At 33.8% G+C, this 24,611-nt stretch overlaps 2 protein-coding genes across 5 annotated transcripts in view; both read left to right on the top strand.

Annotated features, from left to right (window-relative positions):
* LOC117600211 (neuronal calcium sensor 2) overlaps positions 1 to 11,618 on the top strand; it is a 51,554-nt gene extending 39,936 nt beyond the window's left edge. For all 3 annotated transcript variants that reach the window (XM_034315299.2, XM_034315297.2, XM_034315298.2), the window contains 4 exons: positions 2,788 to 2,906; positions 4,471 to 4,614; positions 6,688 to 6,816; positions 7,536 to 11,618. In XM_034315299.2, the coding sequence (XP_034171190.1) occupies positions 2,796 to 2,906; positions 4,471 to 4,614; positions 6,688 to 6,816; positions 7,536 to 7,712 (561 nt within the window). In that variant the 5' untranslated portion in view covers positions 2,788 to 2,795 and the 3' untranslated portion in view covers positions 7,713 to 11,618. The remainder of the gene's footprint in view (positions 1 to 2,787; positions 2,907 to 4,470; positions 4,615 to 6,687; positions 6,817 to 7,535) is intronic.
* Nca (neurocalcin homolog) overlaps positions 1 to 23,925 on the top strand; it is a 64,178-nt gene extending 40,253 nt beyond the window's left edge. For both annotated transcript variants that reach the window (XM_034315295.2, XM_034315296.2), the window contains exons 2-5: positions 16,896 to 17,106; positions 17,195 to 17,313; positions 17,667 to 17,855; positions 18,011 to 23,925. In XM_034315295.2, coding sequence (XP_034171186.1) covers positions 17,037 to 17,106; positions 17,195 to 17,313; positions 17,667 to 17,855; positions 18,011 to 18,211 — 579 coding nt within the window. In that variant the 5' untranslated portion in view covers positions 16,896 to 17,036 and the 3' untranslated portion in view covers positions 18,212 to 23,925. The remainder of the gene's footprint in view (positions 1 to 16,895; positions 17,107 to 17,194; positions 17,314 to 17,666; positions 17,856 to 18,010) is intronic.
* The last annotated feature ends 686 nt before the right edge of the window (positions 23,926 to 24,611 follow it).

The following is a 24,611-nucleotide window of genomic DNA, read 5'->3' as shown; positions in this document are numbered from 1 at the left end:
AACAGATAAGTTTCCCCAACCTTTAACCACCCGTCCTTCTGCCGGTAAACCAGTCGTGACTTCTGGATGGCATACCGTAGCTGAGTATTCACAGCTGGAGATTCAGTTAGTTAGAAATCATGTTTCTAAATCTGGAAACTTCAAGGTTATTTGGTATCTAGTTTCAGAAACACTATTGAACTTGGTCAGCGTAACAGTACCAAAACCAAATAAATTAAAAGCCATCCAGAACAATATTTAATTTAGGATTTTGATCAATTTTATCAATAATCAGAGCAATTATAGTTTGCTTAGATATTGATGAATAAATTGAAAGTTTAGAATTTGAAATTCTTTAATTCCTTAACTTATGGTAATTTAAATTAATTAAAAAATTTTGAATATGAGTTTCGATGTTTGGAATTTGTTAATTTGCTTAAATATTGATGAATAAATTGAAAATTTAGAATTTGGAATTCTTTAATTCCTTGACCCGTGGAATTTTAATTTAATTTTCAAATTTTTATAATTTTGAATTTGAAAGCATGGAATTTGTTAATTTCATTAGCCAGTAAAAATTCGCTTAATGAAAAGGCGTGCAACAGCTAGTATACAAAGGATGCACTTTGCGGTGCATTATGAGCATGTTAATGGGATGGAAATGTCAATACTGACGATACGATACACGCTTCGTGTTGAAGCGTTTATTGTCTTCTATCGTGATTTCTTGGTGTTGTATGAACGACGGGTATTGAACTTAAGTTGAACAATGCCTCTTTTCGTCTTGGTGCTGTCAATACGATGGATCTTTTAAATCCTTTGACTGCCACCAGCTCTGTGTATACGTTTTACAAAGTGCAATTGGATTTACAGTCGTATCAACAATTGATGAGTAACTATTTCTCAATTTGAAATTTTCCAAATTTTCAAGTTCTATACTTCCAAATATTTCTAATTTAAAAAATTGACGAATCTAAAGGTATGGAAATTTGAAAATTTTTAAGTGAAAAATTTGCATAAAATATTAATTAAATGGATAAGAATCAGCACGACAGATTGCATTCTGTTCGTACCAAATGGTTAGTACGTTTGTGCACCACAGTTGCAATTCGTTCAAGATTGCCATAACAGTTTGTCTTCGATGATGTATGATAACATTGCATTCGCTTATGGATTACATTGTCATTCGACAATAAAGCATCGTTCCACGGTGAATTTAATGAGCTTGAACGTAGATATGATCCCATTTACCGGGTGAATGTATTAATCCTACATAATGTTCACTTCACGTCCACATAATACTACGAACCATGTTACACATGCTCTCCTATCGTACAATTATCTTAAATCATGGGATTATTCATTCAGACAGTTCTGAATTAATCCTTGGAAGATAGATGCTTTGTAACTGATGCAATGGTTGAATATAGGGCGGCTTTGACATTGAATTTATCAGTTTGAAATTTTTGAATTAGAAATTTGGAAATTTTTAATTTTGAAATTTGAAAACTACATTTATACAATTAATTGCTAGTTACTTTTAAAACGTTTGAAAATTTCCCAAGATGATTAATACATTAATCAGCACAATAAAAATGAAAATAATATTGAACATAAAATTACATTTGGATAGTCATTATCTGAATGGTCCACCATTCAAAGGATAACATAAAGTGATCTCCCTCGAATATCATCATCATGCTATCTCTGTAATTAAAATTATATGTATATACATGTACATCTGTACTGAATGCGTCATTAATCCCTGGAGTACGAATTTAATCCTGTAAATAGCTGAGGAAACAAACACAATTTCATTGACACAGATCTGTGTCTTCTTCACAAAAACAAGGTCTCACAGTGTGTGCGTTGTGTTAATTTCGTCCTACATTTACGTCGCGTTTTACGACCTCTTCTCGTCCCTCTATTACTACTGTACAAGGCACTGTTTTCTGATGTACGACGTGTTTGAAGAATCCTACCATAGTACAGTCGTTTATCGTGCAAACACTTTTACTTTGATGTAGGCTCACTGTTTAATTAAAGTTCGAAAATTGATCAACATAAATTGTGGATGAGGTGTAAATTAACATTGATCTTAGCTTTATATTTATTGTATCTACTATTATTTATTGGCTTAAATAGGTAAGGAAATTTTGGAATTTCAAAATTTCAGAAGTCTAAAGTTTCGAAGTTTCAAAATTTTTAAATTGGAAAATTCTAAATATCCAAAGTTTCAGAATTGGAAAATTTCAAACTTGGAAAATTTCAAAATTCTAACATTCTAAATTATCAAAATTCCTATCATTATTACTATTTGTTGATATAAAAATAAGAATGACTAGCTATGAAAGCACCATTTTTTCTAGCTATCATCATGTGCCATCAAATCTAATTTTCAATCTAGTCACGAGGCACCCTGGCTTCCTCTCTGTGCACGTGGAAAATGAAACTCTTTCTACCCAATGAAACAGCCTGACTAAAGACGGCCGGGTTGCTTTCTCGAAGCTCTTTCTATTCGAGCCGCGTATCGACCACTCGTTACAACATTATTTTACTTCTCCATTTCTGTCCGTTTCTTTACGTGTGCTGTGCTTTTCACGATTTCTTTCTCTGTCACTTATTGTTAGAATATAATTGCGTCGATATTTAAGTTGACGTTGTAAATATTAAATAGATAAAGAGAAATAATTCTAATATTCAATAGTTCAACACACATAGTACGATTACAGAATACTAATAGCATAAATAATGGCCAGAATATACAGAACTGATAATAATATAGAATTTTATTGTTTATTGTTACAGATTACAAAATGGGTTGTTTTGGGAGCAAAGACAAATTAAGCAAAGAGGACATGGATTTCCTAAAATCACACACAAGATATGATGAAGCGACTATAAAGGAATGGTACAAAGGCTTTAAAGTGAGTATAACATAGTCCTTCTTAAATTACTATAACACATTAAAAGACAAAATTTCAAAAATTCCAATTTTTAATTATCAGTTCTAAAGCCCCAAAATTCAGAATCCAAATTTTTAGATATCAGAATGTAAAATTCTAAAATTGAAATTTTAGTATTTTAAAAGTTCAAAATTTCAGTTACATAAGAAAATGTAATGTTTACCGTGGATCATATAGACCGGATAGGAGATGGGAAAGTTAATATACAAGCTAATAAAGATATGTATCGCCTAAAGGCAATGGGTGACATAACCTTGTGCAAATCGAACCATTTCAAACTCTGCCACTCCCAATTCCTTCTATCTGATTGACCTTTCCACAAGCGCCGTCTGTCTTGGACGTTTTTGAAACGGTGTTGTTGGAAAGCGAGACAAGCGATCGTTTATTTCAATTCGAAACTCCGGACTCGTGGGAGAGGATTCGTTTGTGTCCGAGCTGCGAAATGGTCGGAAGTTCGCGTGAAATGCGGGAGGAATCGAAGAATGTGCCGGGGATAACGACAGTTTTCCCATAGTTTAATTAGTTGCGCGAACTGCGGCTTTCGCTCGAGAGCTGTTTCGAATAATCCAAGAAACTTTTTCGAGTAGCCTCGGTTTTCCCTCGAAATAGTTAGATTCCCTTTAAAGGCCAATTAGCCAGGACTGCTGAAGATGCGATGAAAACTGATTCATCCGTCGGACCAACGCGGATTTATTTCTTTTTATTTGATCGAATAAACAGCCAAGAGGATCCACCGAGATGGAGAGTACTCGCCAATTGAATCAGATTTGTGCCTGATAAACCAGTTATCGTCCGACGTTAAAGATACTCCGTGTTTTCTTCCCTTTAGAGCCTTTATAGAGGATATCTATGGATAAATACCATTTGTTCGAATTGCATAAAATCATTAAAGAACTCCAGCTTGTTAACCCCATTTTTATGATATCATAAAGTTTATTTAAAAGTTTATTTAAATTGATCTGCGATAAACTCTTTGTTAAGATTACGTAATTTAGTTTACAATCTGGCCTTGTTCCTTCGCCACCCTAGGTTTATTACAATGCGTAAAAATTTGTAATGTGAAAAAACCCTGGAACAGGCAAGGGACGAACCATTTCAAACGATACTCGGATCCGATCACCGATACTTGACAGGACTGAGTTTTCCCCATAAGACAGGGCTCGGAATTAACTGCTCCTTTCGGCCAGTTTTCAGAGGCCACGCCTCTTTCCCCCCACCACTCGCTGTGCCCCGCGCTAGGGCCTTTCCCCCCACCACTCGCTGCGCCTCGCGCGAGGGTCTTAGTCCCCGCGGCACATCAGTAGCCCATGGTTAATACGGAAACCTATCGATATGAGTGTAAAGGCTCGAGGTGCCTCGAGGACTAAGGCCCTCGCGCGGGGCACAGCGAGTGGTGGGAGAAAAGGGGCGTAGCCTTTGAAAATTCGCCGAAAAGAGCAGTAAACTATTGCTACATTACCGATTAAGATAGTTCATTGTCCAAATATAAACGAAAATAATACTATTGATTTTCGTTACGTTACAGCAAGACTGCCCGAACGGTAGGTTAACCCCGGCGAAATTCGTCGACATGTACAAAATGTTCTTCCCCTCTGGCAACGCGGAGGAATTCTGTGATCACGTCTTCCGTACATTCGACATGGACAAGAATGGCTACATCGATTTCAAGGTAAGTCCTTCCTTCCAATCGATTTTTCTCTACTATTGCGTTACCTACTCAATGGAATAATGCACTATTCCTGGAGGTAGAACTCTCTCGTACATCGTTTATTCCGAACGATTAAACCTGATCGCATCAACTCCTGTCGATCGACGATATTATACTGCGTTCTCAACGGAATATCGCGCCGTTGAAACTCGAGGAAATACACCAATTCGCATAGAAATTACATTTACTGCTAGATTTAATTTCATCTTTAAATTGAAGAAGAATTTGTCGAATGATCGACGGTATTTATTCATCGGAAAAATACTAAGGTTTATTCTTCTCTAAAATGTTAAAAAATAAAATTAATCGACGGGAAAAATAAATTAACGATTGCTGTGTAAATTGAAAATATTCGAACAGTAAAGCAAACTGGAACAGAATAACACGAGCTATTATGATAAATTCTCGGTGTTTCTGCAAACGTTTCAAACGATCGAGGTAAAATATTGTACGGTTGAAAGTGTTGTTCCCGTAAACGTGAATTGCATTCATCGTTCAGCCTCTGTTCAAGTGTAAAGGATAACGTGAAACTGTCAGTCCATTGTTGCGAGCACAATGTGTCTCACTAAACGCCGGCTGGAAACGTATTATATATATACTTACATCCATCGACCATCCAGCCAACGGCTCGAACCGAGCTTGATAAATCCATGATTTTATGCGCTTATGGCCTTTATCGGCCTCGATTTAAGACGGATCACTGATCAAAGCTCATCCCCGACTGATCAACATTTGATGGTTTGGAAATATTCATTGAACACACACGACCTATGATTTTTCGTCGATATCCTCCTGACCTTTATAGGGGTTTGAATATCGTTTAAAGTTTTAAATTTCTATAAATTTTAAAAGGGTTTTTCGGGGATCTTTTAAAGTGCTATTTTGAATCTTTCGGAATTTCCATGAATTACTTAAGAATCTAGGGAAATCCCTCTCGCGTGAATCGGTGCCCTCAATCCCACACATTTAATCTTTTATTTGGAACGGTGTATTTAAATCTTTTTCTGAAAGGGCGCTCCCTTTCGAATCTGTCTCTCATTTCCTTTCACTGTTCTCCCTTTAATGATGCAGATCTGTAAAAGCCTCACCATTCAGTATAATACTGAAGGGTTACTATGGGCATTCGTGATCGAATCAGGCTTCCATAGAGAAAATAAATATTAATTCAAACGCAAGTAATGGGAGGCCCTGGGAGGCCTATACAGGGTGACCCAGAAAGAGTGTAAGCCGCTAAAGGGGACAATATTCTGGTCGTATATTGATAGGGCCTCTTTCGCTACATTGTCATTTTCCTCGGAGGATTTCCCCATCACCCATGGGGTACGATTCATACGGTACGCTCCTGAGGGCCGTCGGGGACTAAGGCCCTCGTGCGGCGCACCGCAAGTGGTGGGGGCAAAGGGGCGTGGCCTCTGACTCCTGGCCGAAAAGAGCAATTAGTTCCCCCTTTCCCTAGGGGGAAGAGTGGGAACCGAATGCATCATGATTTTCGTTAAGGAAACCTAATTTGACTGCGAAATCATGGATTATTAATGAAAAATTATTAAAATTAATATGGACATTGCGAAATATTTTATTTAGCTTACCGTGAACCATAAGGCAACAGTATCACGTAATACAGTAGGTGTTCCAGTTGCTTCGTGAGAATACAATTCTTCGAAGAAAGGCCTTTAGAAAAAGCGATCACACGGATGGAAGTAAAAAAGTAGCCGATGGCAGAAGTTGGCCAAAAGGGACCGGCACGTCGATAGGGTCAATAAGAGAAGTGGTGACACTTGAGAGGTCAGGAAGAGCAAAGAGCCGACTCGCCCTCGACTTGCTTCTTTCAAACTCTCGTCGTTTGTCTACCTCAGGCGTCAGCTGACCTAATTCACAATTCCGCTTGTATCTTTAACGACCATACTAGAAAACACTTAACGAACCCCGATGTAAAACTGTTCGACTACCCAAAAAAATCAGTACATCGTTGTTTTAACTCCGCAGTGAATACTGTGTCGTATACACAGGGCACAATTCTTCCTTTTTTTGTTACAGGAATTCCTATTGGCTATCGATGTTACATCCAGCGGAACGCCGGAGGAAAAGTTGAAATGGGCATTCCGCATGTACGATGTTGATGGGAATGGTGTGATCGACATCCAGGAAATGACCAAAATTGTGCAGGTATGTTTTTATTTTCTAATAATTCTTAAAAAATATAAAATAAATTTTACTATGTATAAAAATTTGTCTAATTTACATAAAATGTCTTTATCAAATTTTATAGCTATCAAACTAAAAAAAAAACATTCCTTCATAATATTCAAGACTCTAATTAATATTGTAAGATTTAATCTCCTTGGACTATCTCTAAATTGAATTTTTCATTAAGCCTCGATTGGTCGGTAAACCAGGTATTATTAAAATCACGTCACGAGATAATTATTCTCAGTTCCATGCAAATAGGTCGGAGTGTTAAATTGAAATACAGTTTAACGGGGTGTAATCAGTGACCGGAACGATAATGAGAGGTTGCATCGGAGGGGTTATAAATCGACCTGCTTGCGTCCATTAACAATGATTCTGTTAGGCATACATGCATTTCTGTAGCTACGGTACAGTAGCTTTCAAAAATATTCCAACAATCCGACAGCGAATGGAGGCGTCAGCAGTTTTATAGATAATTAGGCGACGTTACTAATTGGGTTCCTTGATTCGCGCGAGAAATTTGTGCATCATTACCCACATGCACTTATTCATACATTTTCCTTCAATTATTCGCTAATATACATGGTGTAAAAAATTATTTTTCATAATTTTCACAGATATTTCTGTATCTTAAAATGACCTTATAAATTGACTCGAACTAAAAAATTCCGGATGGAATTTTTATCTGTTCGCAGGCAATATACGATATGCTGGGCGCGTGTTCAAGCAACAGACCGGCAGACAGTGCGGAGGAAAGAGCGAAGAACATATTCGCAAAAATGGACGAGAATAACGATGGTCAGTTGACTCAAGATGAATTTCTGAAGGGTTGCCTTCAAGACGAAGAGCTGTCTAAAATGCTGGCCCCCTAATTCGTACACCTTCATTCGGGACCACCTTATTAAAAGAGATACCATACTAAACGGGCAACATCGGACAAACATACACGTTTTCTTATCATACCACATGCAGCCAATGCGACTCGAAGAACGTTCGCTTGGCGAGCATAAACTCGAACCAAATCGTCGAATCGTTCGATTAACGACAAATACAAACGAAGATGATACGAAGAGGGAAAAGAAGCTTCCACAGTGTCAGCCTTAAACATCCTCCAACGGAGAATGATAGCTTCATCGAGGAAGACGCATCGAGTTTACGACTCACCTTAATTGTAAATTGTCGAGTAATAGTGGAACTTTAACGGATGTTTCGTGATCAAAAATGGTAAGGCAAACGCATTTCCTTTTGATATTGGAACAACGAGGGCGAAAGTGATGATGGGTGACGTTCAGCGAGTGACATCAGGGTGACACAACGAATACTGTTGAAATGCTGTTTTGCTACTACGATAAATATGGACGTAAAAGTGATCGATTGAACTGTTAACTCTTTCGTTGCACCACTATAAGTCTGTTAGAAATTGTTATCGTTGTGTCTTACGCTTCTGTATGCATTCATTTAACCCGTTTGCATCGTTTTCAGGGTAAGAAAGTATCTGATTGTTTTTTTTCTTTCAACCATTTCCTTTGCTCCTGATAGACTAATGTGTATAATAAATAAGTGAACGTAGGTGAACGGAGCTTTTCTCAAAGCTTCAAACGTTCTAACCTGATGGCGTCTTAAGATGTCAAGCTCGTCCTTCTGACGTTACAAGATGTTGAATTAAAATTTTCCTTGAATTGGTCCAAATGTTTTAGAAACACAAAGAGGACGTTAAATATGGACATCTTGTCTCTTTGTGTAACCATAAGGACTCGAGGGTCCTTTATGCAGCGTTCTCTTTCTATGAGCATTCCATTCTATAGATTCGAATACTAGACTTTGGAATAATAGTAAAATGATAATTGTCTATTGGAGTAGCACAAGAATTGAAATTATTATTATGGATTGAAATTTTTATGAATATAGTATATTAATGGTAATACTTTGGAATAATAGAAGAATTCTATGGAATGTTTTAAAATGGTCTATCCACTAGTTGCAGGCTATTTCTATCCTAACTCCACCACAGAAATGATTTTAAAATCACTATACTCCTTGGAATTTGTTATTTTCAAATTTCTTCAAAATCTGCTTCCGATGCAAAAGGGTTAACGTTCATATTCGTTCAAATACACCGTCAAACAGTTTCCATGAAGAAAAAAAAAAAAGGAAAAAAGAAAACTAAAATCACTTGCGTATGCGTCTTTGATTTTTCTCAACGATGCACGTGCAAGGTCCTTTTATACGTACTGCACAATGTTACGATTACTATAATGAATATATAATATATGTCATGTAATATATAGTCGAGTATATTACTTGTCATATTAATACGTGTTTAGCAAAATTCTGTGTAATATGTATATCACGTGAAACATTATATTACGTATGATCAATATTTATACTATTACGTGTATAGGGCATACAGCAATGTGTTTTTGCGAAAATAACAAAATGGTACGTATTTGACCTCTACAAGGGAAAATCTATACGATGTATGGTGTCAGAGAAATTTGATTAATTAACACGTTCGATGCCGAATCTTTAGAAACGAGTTGCTCGCTGTGTGCCGTCGCATTGAAACCTGACGGACTGAGCACGCGATATCGCGTGAGTGGCATCGAACGCGTTAACGCAGGTAGCTGCTAATAAATTAGTAGCTTATGAAAATTTCTTTGTTTCATATATTCGCTACTTTTCTTTATCACTTGTCGGGGATTTCAGATATTCAAATTAAATTTCATTTTATTTAAGTGGAAATCCGCTTTTAAAGAAGTTTTATAGATAGCAACGATGTTGTCTCTTCGAAGCTACGTACAGGTGCCACGTAGGTCACGGATGACCCACCTCGTTAATCAGAGGCACAATTTTAACGCGCTGACTGCCGCAGTAGATACAGCTATACCTAGTACGGCACACGGTAATAGGTACTGCTAAGAGTATTAAAAATTCATTTTTTTAATTAGTCTAATTTGAAACATTCAGTTTCAAGGGAATCAAAAATGTAAATATATATAGAGTCATTAATGATTCTGCGTGTAAAGATCAAGCAGGTATCTTATTTTTTATTCAGAGTTTATTAATTTTCTTCTTATACTTTGGGTCGTGATTTTTCTCGAAATAGGCAAAAAATAAAAAATAGTGAATTCATTTTTTTTTTTTTTCTAATTATAATTCAATCAATAATAGACGGATATTAACTAGGAATAATATTCGACCAATTTGCGCGGTTACGATTAGGTCAATGTATTTAGGCAAACAATTTGTCCTCTCGTGCAAGGATCGTTGATAACGTACTTTAGAATTCTATGAATTTATAAATCATCGATAGAGAGTGTCTACTTATTAGGACTTGGTCGAAAAAGATTTACAATCTAGATACCTATTGCTACTAATCTGCAAAAAAAGAAAAAAAATAACATCCGTGCAATTGAAGTATATAAATTACGTATTAGATTAAGTACATATCATTGCCTGTTCGTGAAACGAAATTTTTCGCTTCGCGTTCTCGCACTGCGTAAACCTGCTTCAGATCCATACCACAATTTCAGTCAATTTTAAACAACCTGTCGTTTCGTCGTGCACGTATACTTCACGTGCACGACACATCTCTATACGTAACGCCACAGTTGCACCGAACGATGCACTTTCGTAGGATGCACCAACACTGCCTAGGAAGCTGCATGCAGCTGCATAACTGACATTGCAGCTGGGGATATTACGCGATGCCACAGCTGTATACATTACTTATATGCATAATTTACCCTGGCTGTAATCTCACTTATAGTATGCACATGCAACCTGCTAGCAAAAAGTCTCACGAAAACGCATCGCTGCTCGAACCTCCATTATTCGAATTTAAAAAAAAAAAAAGAAACACGACAGAATTTAAATAGGAAAATTTTTGGGATAATGGAACGTATCTATGCTTATTTTCAATTTATTTATTTTTATACAGGATGTCCTAAACGATATAGTCTAGTACAGAATAATGTTAGGTGAATAACAAAAGAGAAAAAGTGAATCCTGGGATGATGAATATTTGGATAATGGAGGTTCTACTGTATTAAATATATTATACGGAAATATGTATATAGTATTGAACACGGTGTATAGAAGAAACACCTATACTAATTTGCTACAGATTAGAGATTCGAAGATGTTTATTGGTTTAACCCTTTGCGGTCCTATATTAATCCACTGATGACCTACCAACGTTTGAGGGTACTGGTATGCCATTTTGAGATATAGCTGTATGGCAAATGAAGGAGTCCCCAAAATTAATATAGTTTCAAAAAATATTGGTGATAAAATAAATTTTCCCTAGGAATGTCCACTGCATATTCGAGTCCCAATTGACCCATCAGTGTCAACGTGTATCGTCTGCGGGCCTAAGCCAATCTTAATCTAACTTAATCCTTCGCGTTCAGAACCAGAACCTAACTTAACCGGTTTACGCGCAGCAGGGTTGTCAGTGGGTTAAGAATATTTTAATAGCATAATTAATATACAATTTTGCTTTCATTCAACTATACTATCTACTTAGAAAAAAGAAAAAACCCTAAAATGACCACAATCCAAACGACACTATTCAGACTGAATGGAAAATGGGAAAACTAAACTGTACCGCAAAGTGTTAAGGATATTAGACACGGTGTTAGTTTTCTAGAAAATCTTGACGTGTGTGTCAGAAAAACGTGATGTTCTACTGCGCTGTTCCTTCTTTATTTCACGAGCCACCGGTAGCCAAAATATGCAAGTAAAAAAAATAAAAAATAAAAAAAAAAATACATAAATATAGTTCGTACGTACGTACTATCCACAATTCTGATCAGTCATTTTGCTAACCAATAGTCTGTTCGTAATCTTTCGCTTGATTTCCGGCGTGCTGGATCCAATAATGCAGAACAGAACATCGCAATTCTTCTCAAACCCGAAAGTGCAGCATTGACAATCGAAATAATAAGTTTCCTTATCGAACGAGTCAGTGAACATAGGTGAACAGAGTTTTATAAAGCTTAACGCGTTCAGGTCAGAAGGCATCGTGAGATGGAAAGTTGGCCTGGCGTCCGAATGACATCATAAGATGTCAAACTGACACCGCGTCCCGGTGGCATCATAAGATGTCACGTTTAATTTACAGAAATTTTTCTCATCCAGTTTTGTCCAGGACACCGAAGGAAATTATTTTTCTCCTGGCCTGAACGTGTTAAGAACGAACCTAAAGTGCATTATATAGAAACAAAGATCTCCATCTTTGAACTTCATGCAATATTGAAGGAACAATTAATTTTATTGACAAAACTATTAAATTCCATGAATTACCAAAAAAATTTGGTTCTAGTTTTTTATTTTATTTTTTTATTTTTTTTATTTTAACTACTTTTAATTTCAGTAACGTGGGTGGATTATATTTTCCTGAATATTTTTAAAGCAATAACCTCATTAACGTTTCACGAAAGAAATTAAAAAGTAAAAAAGATCTTTTTAACGCTATACAAAGACCTATTGATCTCTCGGTCTCTGATGAAGTTGCACGTGACGTTAAAATTTTAAAAGGATCATTTCATCATTTCTATGAACTTCGTTTAGTTTTTAACAAGATTTTACTTAACGCTTGAAAGCTTTGAAAAAAGAAATTTTAAATGATATACTACGGTGTGAATTTTAAATTGCAACAATTTCGTGATAAAAATGTATGGAATAAATGCAAGGTACCAATTGAAGAAATGTTCAGTTACTTCGTAGTGAGAAACAATGCAAAAACACTGTCAATTCAATTAAAAAAGATTTTAAAAGGAACACGATACATTGAACAAAGAGAGTTATGGTTACGATGCGAACAAGAAACTGAATTATTCTACGCTATACTTGCAGTCTATGCTATTTTATATTTTTCTACGCCTTCAATTTTGTCTTCCCAATATATCCTATTCCACTTCCACTTTATTAACACATTCCAGATCGGTGAAATGTCTATGACGCAGCAGGTGCGTCTTGTGAAGAAATTAACGTTATCGGTCAGCAATTAAAAAATTATCAAAATGATAACAGGGGAACAGAAAGACCTCGAATGTGTTGAAAGTGTACAATACCGATCATGGTGGGCTTTTAGAGATATAATGGCGAATGAATAATTTAAATTTTAAGGCTTTCATAATTTTAAAATTCCAAAATTCTGATCAAAATATTTCAGAATATTATATTTTAAATTTTGAAGGATCTTGAAATTTAGATTTCAAAATTCAAATTTTAAAGTTTCGATGTTCAAAAATCTAGATTTTTTAATTTCAAAAGGTTTTCGACTCTCCATATCGTTATTTTTCCTCAGAAACCTTCCATGCTCGACGCTGTACACACTGTTTCCTTCCATTTCCCCAACTCCTCCTTTCTACAATACTTCTTACTTATAGATTGCAGCTGTAAAATCTTGCAATTTGTAATACCAAAAATGAAACTCGTTTTATTTATTCTTCTTTCATTATCAAGCCTGCTGTTCAATAATTCTTAACTTATTCGAAAGATTTCGAACGAAGACTTAAGGTCGCATCGTTTAACACTGTTTCATAAGTTCGACCAATTTATTGAACATTTCTTGCATCGATCGCTTATTCCAAATATTAGCTTTCAAACTATTCAAAACTACCAGTAATCTAAAAAAATAGAAACTATCCGTTTCTTTTTGATATTGCTAGAAACTTTTTAGAGTTAGAATATACATGTTTAAAAAGAAAATGAAAAAAAAAAAATAAAAGATAAAAAGAATGGTATACTACTTTGTATAAGCATGTAATCTATTCATCTATCCTTTAAAGGAAATGAAAAATTTTTCCATGGTCTCTAGTCAATTCAACGCGCAACAGAATTTCCATGAACCTATTTAAAAGGTATCCTCGCACTTTCATTAACCATCGAACGATAGATAGCGGGATAATCTTTCCCGATCTCGTCCGAAGTTCTGATTCTCCATCTGTATAGTTCTATCTAATAATATTATGTATAGCGCAAAACAGCATACTAAATAAATAAGATAATAATGGCAAGGATATAAAGAAAAAAAAATACAATTTTCTTTTTTTTTTTAAATCATCAAAAATTCTGGATTGGGTAAAAAAGAAAAAAATTGAAAATTCCAGCTTTTGGTTACGATTAATTATGCTCAAATACATGCAACAATCACTGTTGAAAAATGACTATGCTAATCTAATTAGACAGAGCTTATTGACCACGGTGTCGTTAGCTGAAAGTATTTTATACATGTATGTAAATCCACGATTATGGAAGAATGTAATGTTACATTTGATTTTAAATGCTTCTTAAAATTGAAATATTTAACATATAGAATCTCAAGATATTTAATATATAGGATCTATAGGATCACGTGTATTTCCGAAGTATATAGTAGCATACAAAAATCCGAGGTTACTGTACCATAGTGGTTAATATGATTTAATGAAAATTCAAATGTAATTCTTCACTCTCTTTGCTGGTACACTTATCTGAAAATAATTATACGTAAAGGCTCTTATTTATAGAGCTGTATAAATAAACTCTTTTGTGTCTCTTTAAGATTCGTTCAGATTTATAGATAATTGTCCATAGATAAATTAAAGACAGTGTCTATAGGTGTGGACAAGCCTCTAATGATTCAATGCTTGAAATTTCAACCCTTTTCGCCAGGTTTGTGTACAGTATCGAGCATGGTGGACCTCCCTAGGTAAAATGTAGAAGATTGAATTTTATAATATTTGATAATTAAAAACTATTAATTTTTTCGAAATTAATCTTCATACAGAATTTAAAAAACTAATCAATTTTTCCCTGGTAAACCTATCGCGAGCAGTGAGCTTTTTTGATGATTTTTCCTTTAGATTTTCCTCCAGTTTTCGTAAAGTTCACGATGCTCGGTACTGTACACTCCTTCATCGATATAAAGTTATTATTTATAGCGGTTCTCGCTTGTTTCTGCATTTAATTGCCTTATAAATTTCAAACTTAGAGGCACCATTACGAAACTTAATGAATTCATCTAAAACTTAAATTAATCACCAGCAGTGACATAAATTATCAAGTTGAGAAATTAATTAATTATTTTCCACGGGCCAAGAATTTCAAATTATTCATTTAACATTCTTCTATATATAAAACTATCGTGTTAATTATTGAAATTGAAATTTTTTAAAAGATTTTCTTTCAGGATAACTTTTACTTGCTAAGTAAATAAGATCAATCACATCGAGCTTGTATGATTCAATCGCACGTAAAAGTGAAAATTTAAATTAATTAACGCTTGATCATGTCTCACTTACATGAAAGTAATATTAAAATAATTATAGCAACCCAGCGATATTTTCTGTGAAAATGTTCATTTATCTGAAATTTGTATGTTGTACAAAATTGTTGAATAGTATGTTTCTCGTTTGTTTCTTGAATACAAATGATTAAGAAAATGAGTAGAAAAACAATTGATGTATGTAATACATGTGTAAATGTCACAATAAAATCGTATACATCGGCTTATGATAGTTGAATGGCCTCAATGTCACACAATAAATCGTAATTTATAAAATTGGCAAATAAAATAAAATTCTTCATGTTTTCCGTCTATCCCAACGTCCAAATGTAATTAATTATAGTGCATTCGACCAAAAGAAAAATTATAAGGAAAGTGATTTACGTAAGGAAACTTGTTTGAAATCGTAATTGATTATTGAAGAACCATTGAAACAACCAGTCTTGTTATCGTCGACCGAACAATGTTATGTAATTAACACATTTAGCAGGGATGTCGTAAAATTGTGAACGTGGTGAATGAATGGGGGTGGCGTTATAAGATGACACCCGGCTGAACGTGTTAAGAAAGAAAAATTTGAACTGTGAAGATGTGAGGCTGCAATTATTAATTTAATATCTCTATGTCTATTCCTATGTGTACACTTTGTGATACTTGAACACGTTTTAAACTTTGTTGTAAAATTATAACGATATTGTTATGGGTCGAAGTGACCCTGTATCCGACTATCGTATCAATCGTCTGTCTTATAAAAGAAAACAATCAATTACGATTTATCACTCTTGATTATCGCTTAGACCTAAGAATGAACATTGCAAATCAGGCACGAAACGAAATACTAAAATAATTGAATAATCAATCAGTATTGTCTATCGGTGGCACAAATTTTGTAGTGCACTGTTAAACGCAACGCAAACAATTGTAATATCTTCATACCAACGATCCTGACGTTACAGAGAAATGTCGGCATTATTTGTATCCAATAATAATTATTAGTTTATTCATTTCACTATACGTCTTTAAGCCTTCGATACTTGGTCGTTATACGAACGTGAAAAAGTTGTTTCAAAATAGAGATTGCCTCTTCCATTAAGAATGGAGCTTTTCATTAAATTTTCATTCTTTTCGTTTGAACGCACAAGAGACTTTGATCATAATCTGAAATGAATTTCTGTGAACAATATTATGTTTGTTAAGATTTCGTTGAAGCAAATCGAAATGGACACACAAACGAAGAAAACCGCATTTATCATAATTATTAATATTATTATAATAATAAACTACAGTATGCTCTAAATGTATTATCATTGTTGTTGTTGTTGTTGTTATCGTTGTTGTAATCATTGTTGTAATCGTTTTTTATGTGTCTAATTTATTCTTTTCACCTGTTATCTTTGTCTCGCCATTTATACCTGGAGAAATAATATTAATATGATCTTTTTCTTCTGTTACAGTTGTGTGAATGTGTATGACTGTGACGTGTAAATGTTGTCCTTATGGTAAGCTAATTCGATCTTGGTAGATTTCAATTTTTCTAAATGGATTCAATGGAAAAGATTAAAAACAAAAAAGAAAATGAAAATAATCTTATTAAAATATTTTTCACGCATAAATATATATTCTACTGATAGAAACAATTTCTTTTTCTCTAATTTTGATATATTTTATAATTGCAATTTTTTATGTAATTACCGACCTGCGGGGTTGATCGATCATTTTGGATCAATGAATTTGCGGGGAAAACGTAGATTTAAACACTAACATACTTCTCTCTTTGCAGGCGTGTCTGGTGAAAAGTTCCAGCCACGAAGTGCTGTTCCATACGGCACCAGTAGAATAGTAGACCTAGTTAGCCCTTAATTATCTACTAACTGAATTCTCCGACTTGCCGACAAAATTCTAAAAGGGACTTGAATCAGCCATGGGGAAGCAGAACAGCAAGCTGAAGCCAGAAGTGTTGGAGGATCTCAAACAGAATACGGAATTCTCGGGTAACTTCTCAGTTTATTTCCATAAAAATTGTTTTACGGTGCAAACGCACTCTAATATATTAATGAAAATATATTTTTGTCTTTAAAGATGCTGAAATTCAAGAATGGTACAAAGGCTTCTTAAAGGACTGCCCGAGCGGACACCTCAGCGTGGAAGAATTCAAGAAGATATACGGAAACTTCTTTCCTTATGGTGATGCTTCCAAGGTAAATCAACGAGTAGTATCATTATAAGAAAATATTAGGGGTAGATTATCATTTCTACCATTTCTTTGTACCTAATACTTACTAATTGATAATATCTTTATAAGACGCAACATGTGCGTCATTGGATACATTCGATAGATAATATAAAGAATTAAGTTTCATGCGTGTTAATCAACGTGTTAATGATTTTCTAACGGGGGTAACAATATGTATAGTTGTCTCCGGGATAAGAATGAATTAGCAGTAATATTTATTGAATCATATCCTGTAGTAGCCTGCGTTGCAATTTGAGGTCAGTAGTATTCCAATTAACTATATCCCGTCCAATCTTTTCACGATCATAAAATGTACAGTTTGCAGAACACGTGTTCAGAACATTCGACGCGAACGGGGATGGAACGATCGACTTTCGAGAATTTCTATGCGCCCTCAGCGTAACGTCCCGTGGCAAATTGGAACAGAAATTAAAGTGGGCATTCAGCATGTACGATCTGGATGGTAACGGATACATTTCGCGGCAAGAAATGTTGGAAATTGTCACGGTAATTATTCGATTTTTCCGTTCCTCGGTGTAAATCAGGCATACACAGCAGAAATGGAGAACGGGCACAGGAAGTTGCCCGCGAGTACACCTCCGGATACGGGCACCTGTTGAATGTTATTTAATTTTACGTAGCGTAAGGTTTAATTTTTCCAGGCAATTTACAAAATGGTCGGTTCGGTGATGAAAATGCCCGAGGACGAGTCAACCCCCGAAAAGAGAACCGACAAGATATTCCGTCAGATGGATAAAAATAAGGATGGGAAATTGTCGCTCGACGAGTTTATAGAGGGTGCGAAAAGCGACCCGTCTATTGTGCGACTGTTGCAGTGCGATCCAAGTGCACAAGCTCAGTGAGACCCTGGGCTATTACGCAAGTATTACCGTATCATCTACATACCTGATTCGGGAACCGGTCTGATCATTGTTCCGCCAGCTAACGATACGCTGATAAAGAAACGTCCATTTAAAAAGCTCACTAGAAAACTTATTAAAACCCTAGTTCGTATCGTTAATTTTCTTCGATTTTAGTGATCCTTTTTCAATATTTATTTGAATGAAAAAAAAAAAAATTAGTTGAAGTTTTGATAGGTTTTCGAGGGAGTATGTCTTTATGAACGTAATCGTTATTCTAAAGTGACAGAAATAAAGGGGCATTTGTAAATTGGACCGGTACCCAAAACAGTCCAGGGTCTCTGGGCCCATGGCGCTTGCACATACCGCAAGCTAGTCTGCAAGACTAGTCCAGTCGCTCCGTGTCATAAACGGATCGGTTTTAAGAAGAGAAGCGTAGTTTGTTTTTGATTATGCCAGTCCCTCTGTGCTGTGTATTACGAGTGACCTGAAAAATTCTTCTGAGATCGAGCGCTTACTTCGACGCTATAAGTGATATTTATAATTAAAATTATCATTATATATTCGGAATTTTGTAAAGAGTCCCAAAATTCAGCTTCGATGGTGTTTGTGATAAATGTATTAGGTCTTCGGTGTACGCAGTCCAAAGGGGATATTAATTTTTTAAACTGTTCACAGGGGCATATTTCATATTATACACACACAATACTCTTCATTCTGTTTATGATTTCTCAGTACATGCCGTCACGAATCTATTAATTCCGAAAAAGACTTATTTGTGAGGTATTTTATTATTATACTGATAACAAATCTACGAGCTACAAAGGTTATTGGAAAAATAATAATAACAATTGTATACACAAATTGTTTTTTATTGATATTTATATATTATTGGGTGTACAAATTAATTTGGTACATTATTATTGCTTCATTTATCAATAGGATCTTAAATGCATAAAAGCGCAGGAAAATATTTGAATTTAAAATCCTAATTAATAGAAGGCACCCTATTAATTTGTATACCTAGAATAAAAGTCAACCATCTTTTCATTAAAAAAAGGATAAAATCTCAGCCTGTCCTAATTATCAAACTCATTGACATTTTCAGTTGCTTTTCAAGGTACGGTGATATCACAGAAGTATAAGAATAAAATAAATGGTATCTTTGTCTAATCATGTATGCGCATTAACGTGGTAAATATTTTTTTAATATTTTATTTTATAAGACGCGATTAGTTAGACTTTTATATAATTATAGTACAATTTGTGTAATTATAATATAATTTTATATATTTCCATCTTTTGAAAATTTCAAATTTTATGCGCAACGCCGCCAAGCGTCTGCGCATGCGCGGTTAGACAAGGACGCCCGGAGCCTTTATATAGCACTCTCTTCCGAGCGTATGGTTCAGTCTTGTATCTCTGTGGGTAGGGGAGGGACGTTTCGACGAAAAGATTATCACTCGCGCGCATGAATTCTTATTGTTAGAGATTTATTTTTGCGAATGCCACGTGTACATGTGTGAATATGCTATGTGTGCGATTAAATATTTTTATGTAAATTCGCGGGTACGCTTACGAACCAGGAAAGAAATTACACGTAGAAAAGGAACCAGCACAATACATGAAATTTCCCGACAGTTGTGCGATTAGGATTGTACGTATGTATACGCGACATTTTATTTTATTACTTTAGCTATAAAAACGTAATGTCGTATATGTAATTTGTGCCGGTTTTTTATCGCTCATAATTTATTCTAAATTAAATAACATAATCATCGTAAGCAAAGTATATGTTTCAAAAAATATGCCCAAAAAAAAAAAAATGTATATAGATGTCAACTTGTAGTAGAGATGGCTAACAAAGTTGACGGGATTTTTAAATTTGTTTATATATTCTTTCTTTTCTTATCTTTCACCCATAAGCTTCCCGTTTTTGTAATCGATACACATTATTTCCTTTGAAATTATTCTCGTTCCATTGATTATTCAAAAACAACTACGCAACAATTAAACAAGCGAAGAGCATGCACCGTGATCTTGCGCTTAATTAAATACACAGGCAGTATTGTGTTTTACAGAAGGACAACGTATTATGAAGATACAAATATGTATGTATAACCGACATATATGTATATTTGTATCTATATGTATATCTACTATACTTTTTAAGATGTACATTCATTCACATTGTGCTCATTAATAATTAAGGTTAAAGACTATATACAATGGCCGCTCGTTAAAGTAGCCGCGACATAAGTAGCCGTTAGGAATGCCCATCGCTCATACGCATTAGCCGTACATGCGCGCACACCCTAATCTGTCGTTACTAAGTTAGGGAATGAAAAATTCATGTATATGTATATATAGTATTAAACATAGGGGGTTTACCTAGGAAATATGGTGTTGTAGGAAGATAAGGCCCTATTGCCCAATATTAATACTTCCACAAAATTCAAACTTTAAATTTTCAAAAATTAATTTTGAACGTTTGAAATGTTATAACTCTAGAATTAAATTCTATAAGTTCCAGATAATAATCATAAATAAAATTTTCCCTGATAAACATATACACTCAAGTAGCGCCTTTTCCTCCTGGAGCACCCTATTCCGTATGGAGACCTCCATTCTTAATACTGTACAATGCCACGTTTATTATACGAATAGCCCAACCACATATGGCTACAACGAGAAAGTAAGCACTTGATTGGAGGGTATAGCGCGCGTGTAATTGGCCGCTCGATAATTAACCGATTGAAAAAAGTACGCCTCTAGAACCCTCTAGCGCGGCTACTTATCGAGCGGCCACTGTAGTTATATCTTTTATTCGTATAGTTACTGTATAAATTAAATAACCTCATTAAAGTTAATATATAAGATTCTAAAATAAATATTCAATTTTTCTGGCTATTTGACGATGAAACAAAATATTAGTAACGATAAACAATACGATGACTTTGCCTTCTGAAGTATACAAAAAAGAGAAGGGAAAAGAAAATTCTATTTAGATAATGAAGGATTGATATTTTACATTCGATGCTAGCTGAGTCAAAATATAATTATTGTATCTTAAAAATCAGGAAGCAATAAGCAAGAGTAAATTAGCACGATCTTAAAGGAAGGAATCGTTAACGTCGTGTAAATTTGTATAATTTCACAATCGCCCCAGTATTTAACAATTTTCTAACAGTTTTTTTATGAAGGAATATTAAGTCGTGTCAATTCGTCAAAACACGAGTAGTAGTAGTCAGTTGATACATACGATTAATGATAAACAAAAAAAAAGAGAAAAAACATTTTATGAAGAGAATGAAAAAAGATTTTGCAAATCTTTTTTTTTTTTTAATGTCCTTGTCTTCGTTCAAGAAAAAGCAATTTTATATATTGTAATAATTTTAATCAAAATAGAATACGATAAAGCAACATTGGATTGTGTGTTGTTAATAGATATTTAGTTTAAATGATATTTTGTTAGTTAAGGTCCAGTATTAGCAGAAATTTGAAATATAACATTTCATTTGCGTAATATTTATTGAACTTTTCAAAAATATTTAGAAAATAGAAGAACTACAATAACAAATATATGCACAAAATAATTTCAGTGACGTATAAGTGTATCTAAATACACATTTATCAAGAGTGTAATGAATATTAATGTAAATATATTATATTATGTTGTAGATATACGAATTTATAGAAAGAGAGATGCAGCCAAAATAGTCGGTACGATACTAACACTTTCTAATATTCAAATTTATTATCATTCTGCTGCAAATAACGTTCACTAACTCTGCAGAGATTTTGCTTCCTATTCTCATTAGCGTAATTGAATAGGGGATAGAATGAATTTACGCGACACCTCAATAAAACGTATGTAGACTGACCTCATTATTCTAAAATTCCAAGATATTTTTGAGATTCTACAAATCAAAATTACAGAATTTAAGAATTCAAAAATTTCAATATTTCGGAATCGCACAGTTTTCAAATTCTAAAATTGTAAGATTCCAGAATCCCTGGATTTTAAAATTCAAATAATTCCAAACCCACAATTCAAAGCTTCCAGAACTCAAAAATTGATAGAATATGAAAATTTCAGAATTAAAAAATTTTCAAGTAACCTGGCTCACCCTAGAAAGAAATCTTAGTTACGCCAATGTTCCTATCCTGTCTATTATATACCAGGAGTTTCACTTTCTTAAACTATTAAAAACTTTTCTGAATTTCCAGTTTATAAATCATTTCATGTATAAATTTATTTAAATTTCAGTAGTTTTGAAATTTGATTTCTCAAATTCTTTCACTACAAATACTTAGAAAATACTGGAATATCTATTATAGCATATGTCAATTAAAAGCTCATACTAAACAGCGAGTAATAGCAATTAGGTACCGGAAAAGTTCGTGTGGTTATTCTGTTAAATTTATTAATTTAAAAATTTCAAAAGTACAGAATTCAAATATTAATTTATTCCAAAGTTAAACCTTGCAATCTCCATAATTTTTTGCAAATAGAATTTTTATATTAATGGAATGTACTATGAAAAATATTGGAGAAGAGTTAGAAAAATAAATGATGATCAGTTTATTAAATGAAAGTATGTTTCGAGAGAGTTTAGGTCACTTGAATTTCGTACTATAAATCCGCACGAATTTTTTCCGATATCTAATAAATGAATTTAAAATTATTGCTCGAAGGTAGAATAATACCTTCCAAATGGTAGTAGTTAATAATGAAAACATATACTATCATTTACTGCTCGTGTTTGTCGTGATATTTCTTTCTAAATTAGAATCTATCTATTTCATTTTTACTAGTAATACTTAAGTAATGAAACGAAAATTAAAAATTTTCCAAGCATGATGCAGTAATCTTAATAGTTAGCATTAAAAATACTCAACATTTTTTTTTCTAAATAATTCTAGTTCAAGTTAACACTTGTTGCACATTGAAATTTATATCTATGCTGTATTATAATTTTTGCCTAAAACTCTAATTAGAAATTCTTCCCTAACTTAGAGTATTAATAATTATATAACAGATTACTAATATTTCTTGTATCAAGAGTTTGTCACGAAAAATCTAGCGCTATTTCTGGCTTTATCGATGACTTATGCTTTCAAGATTTTCAGCTTCTATTTATTATATGTATAAATCTTCCAATTCCTCTTTCACTAATAGTTAGCAGAGTCGTATAGTTTCAAAAATAACAATTTTTTGATCAGCCAAATACATTTATAATATACTTTATTTTTTTTTTTCGGGATTATAAAGAGGAGGGGGTAACTGTATACAAACTTAAAAATAATTATGTAAATAATTTTATCATAGAAATTTTTATTACTTTCCCGAAACATAAAAGCAAAAAGTTTTAGCATACTTTTATAGAAAGCATACTTTTTATAGAACCCAAAACGAAACTAATTACCAAACTATGCGACTCAGAATTAAACAAATATGAAAGTTAACAACTAAAATCTTTAACGTGTATACTACGAAAATTGTTGTAATCCTCTACCGGTGTTTCTCTCGTAATTCTATTATGTGCACAAATTAATTCTGTGTCTTATTTTTATTAATTAGATATTTATTTTTGAAATCGTAGTAACTCCAATTATTAAAATATTCGCGCGCCACTTTTCAAATCTATAGAAGCGCGCCACTTTTCAAATCCACAGAAGCGCGCCACTTTTCAAATCCACAGAAGCGCGCCGCTTTTCAAATCCACAGAAGCGCGGAAAATTTAAAATAGTAATCCTAAAGGCACACAATTAACTTGTACACCTAATAAAACTGCAAAATGTTATTCTCCAGCTTTTGTCATGAAATTCTTTGTGATTGTTTCTATCTCTTGATGTCTTAAAAATGGTTACCTGTCATTGATTATTATTATTATTAAGCATTTGAATGTTTCTTCTGCCACTCTACACCAAGAAATTCTTCTGTATTATATAAGGATAATTTATTACTAATTCTACATGTATTATCGGTGCTAAGTGTGTATGTGAAGTACAATGCGTGTACTGTTGATAATGCGTTTAATCATAATTAATAAAATCATTTTGTGCAACTTTTGCATTACCACTTCTGCATCCAAACTTTTCCAGATCATTTTACGATAAACGAAATCAAAATGTTACGTTGAAAATAATTGAAATGAATGTTTGATTAAGGATATCGAAGTGGTTTATGTGGAAGAATTTTATATCGTATTACCTTTAATCGTAGTTAATGGTTCATTAGTTTACTTAGGATACAAGTTAATTTGTTATTAAATACAACATAATGTAACATAATATAAAATACTAATGTCGTACAAAAGGAAGGAATTTAAAATCAAAGTGTAACACATTTTATTAAGTTATTATTGAGAATAGAACACCGGTAAAATAATAATTGCGT

This window comes from Osmia lignaria, chromosome 15 (genome assembly GCF_051020975.1).
Source record: "Osmia lignaria lignaria isolate PbOS001 chromosome 15, iyOsmLign1, whole genome shotgun sequence".
Classification (NCBI taxonomy): Eukaryota; Metazoa; Arthropoda; class Insecta; order Hymenoptera; family Megachilidae; genus Osmia; species Osmia lignaria.
This window is presented reverse-complemented; position numbering and strand designations above follow the sequence as displayed.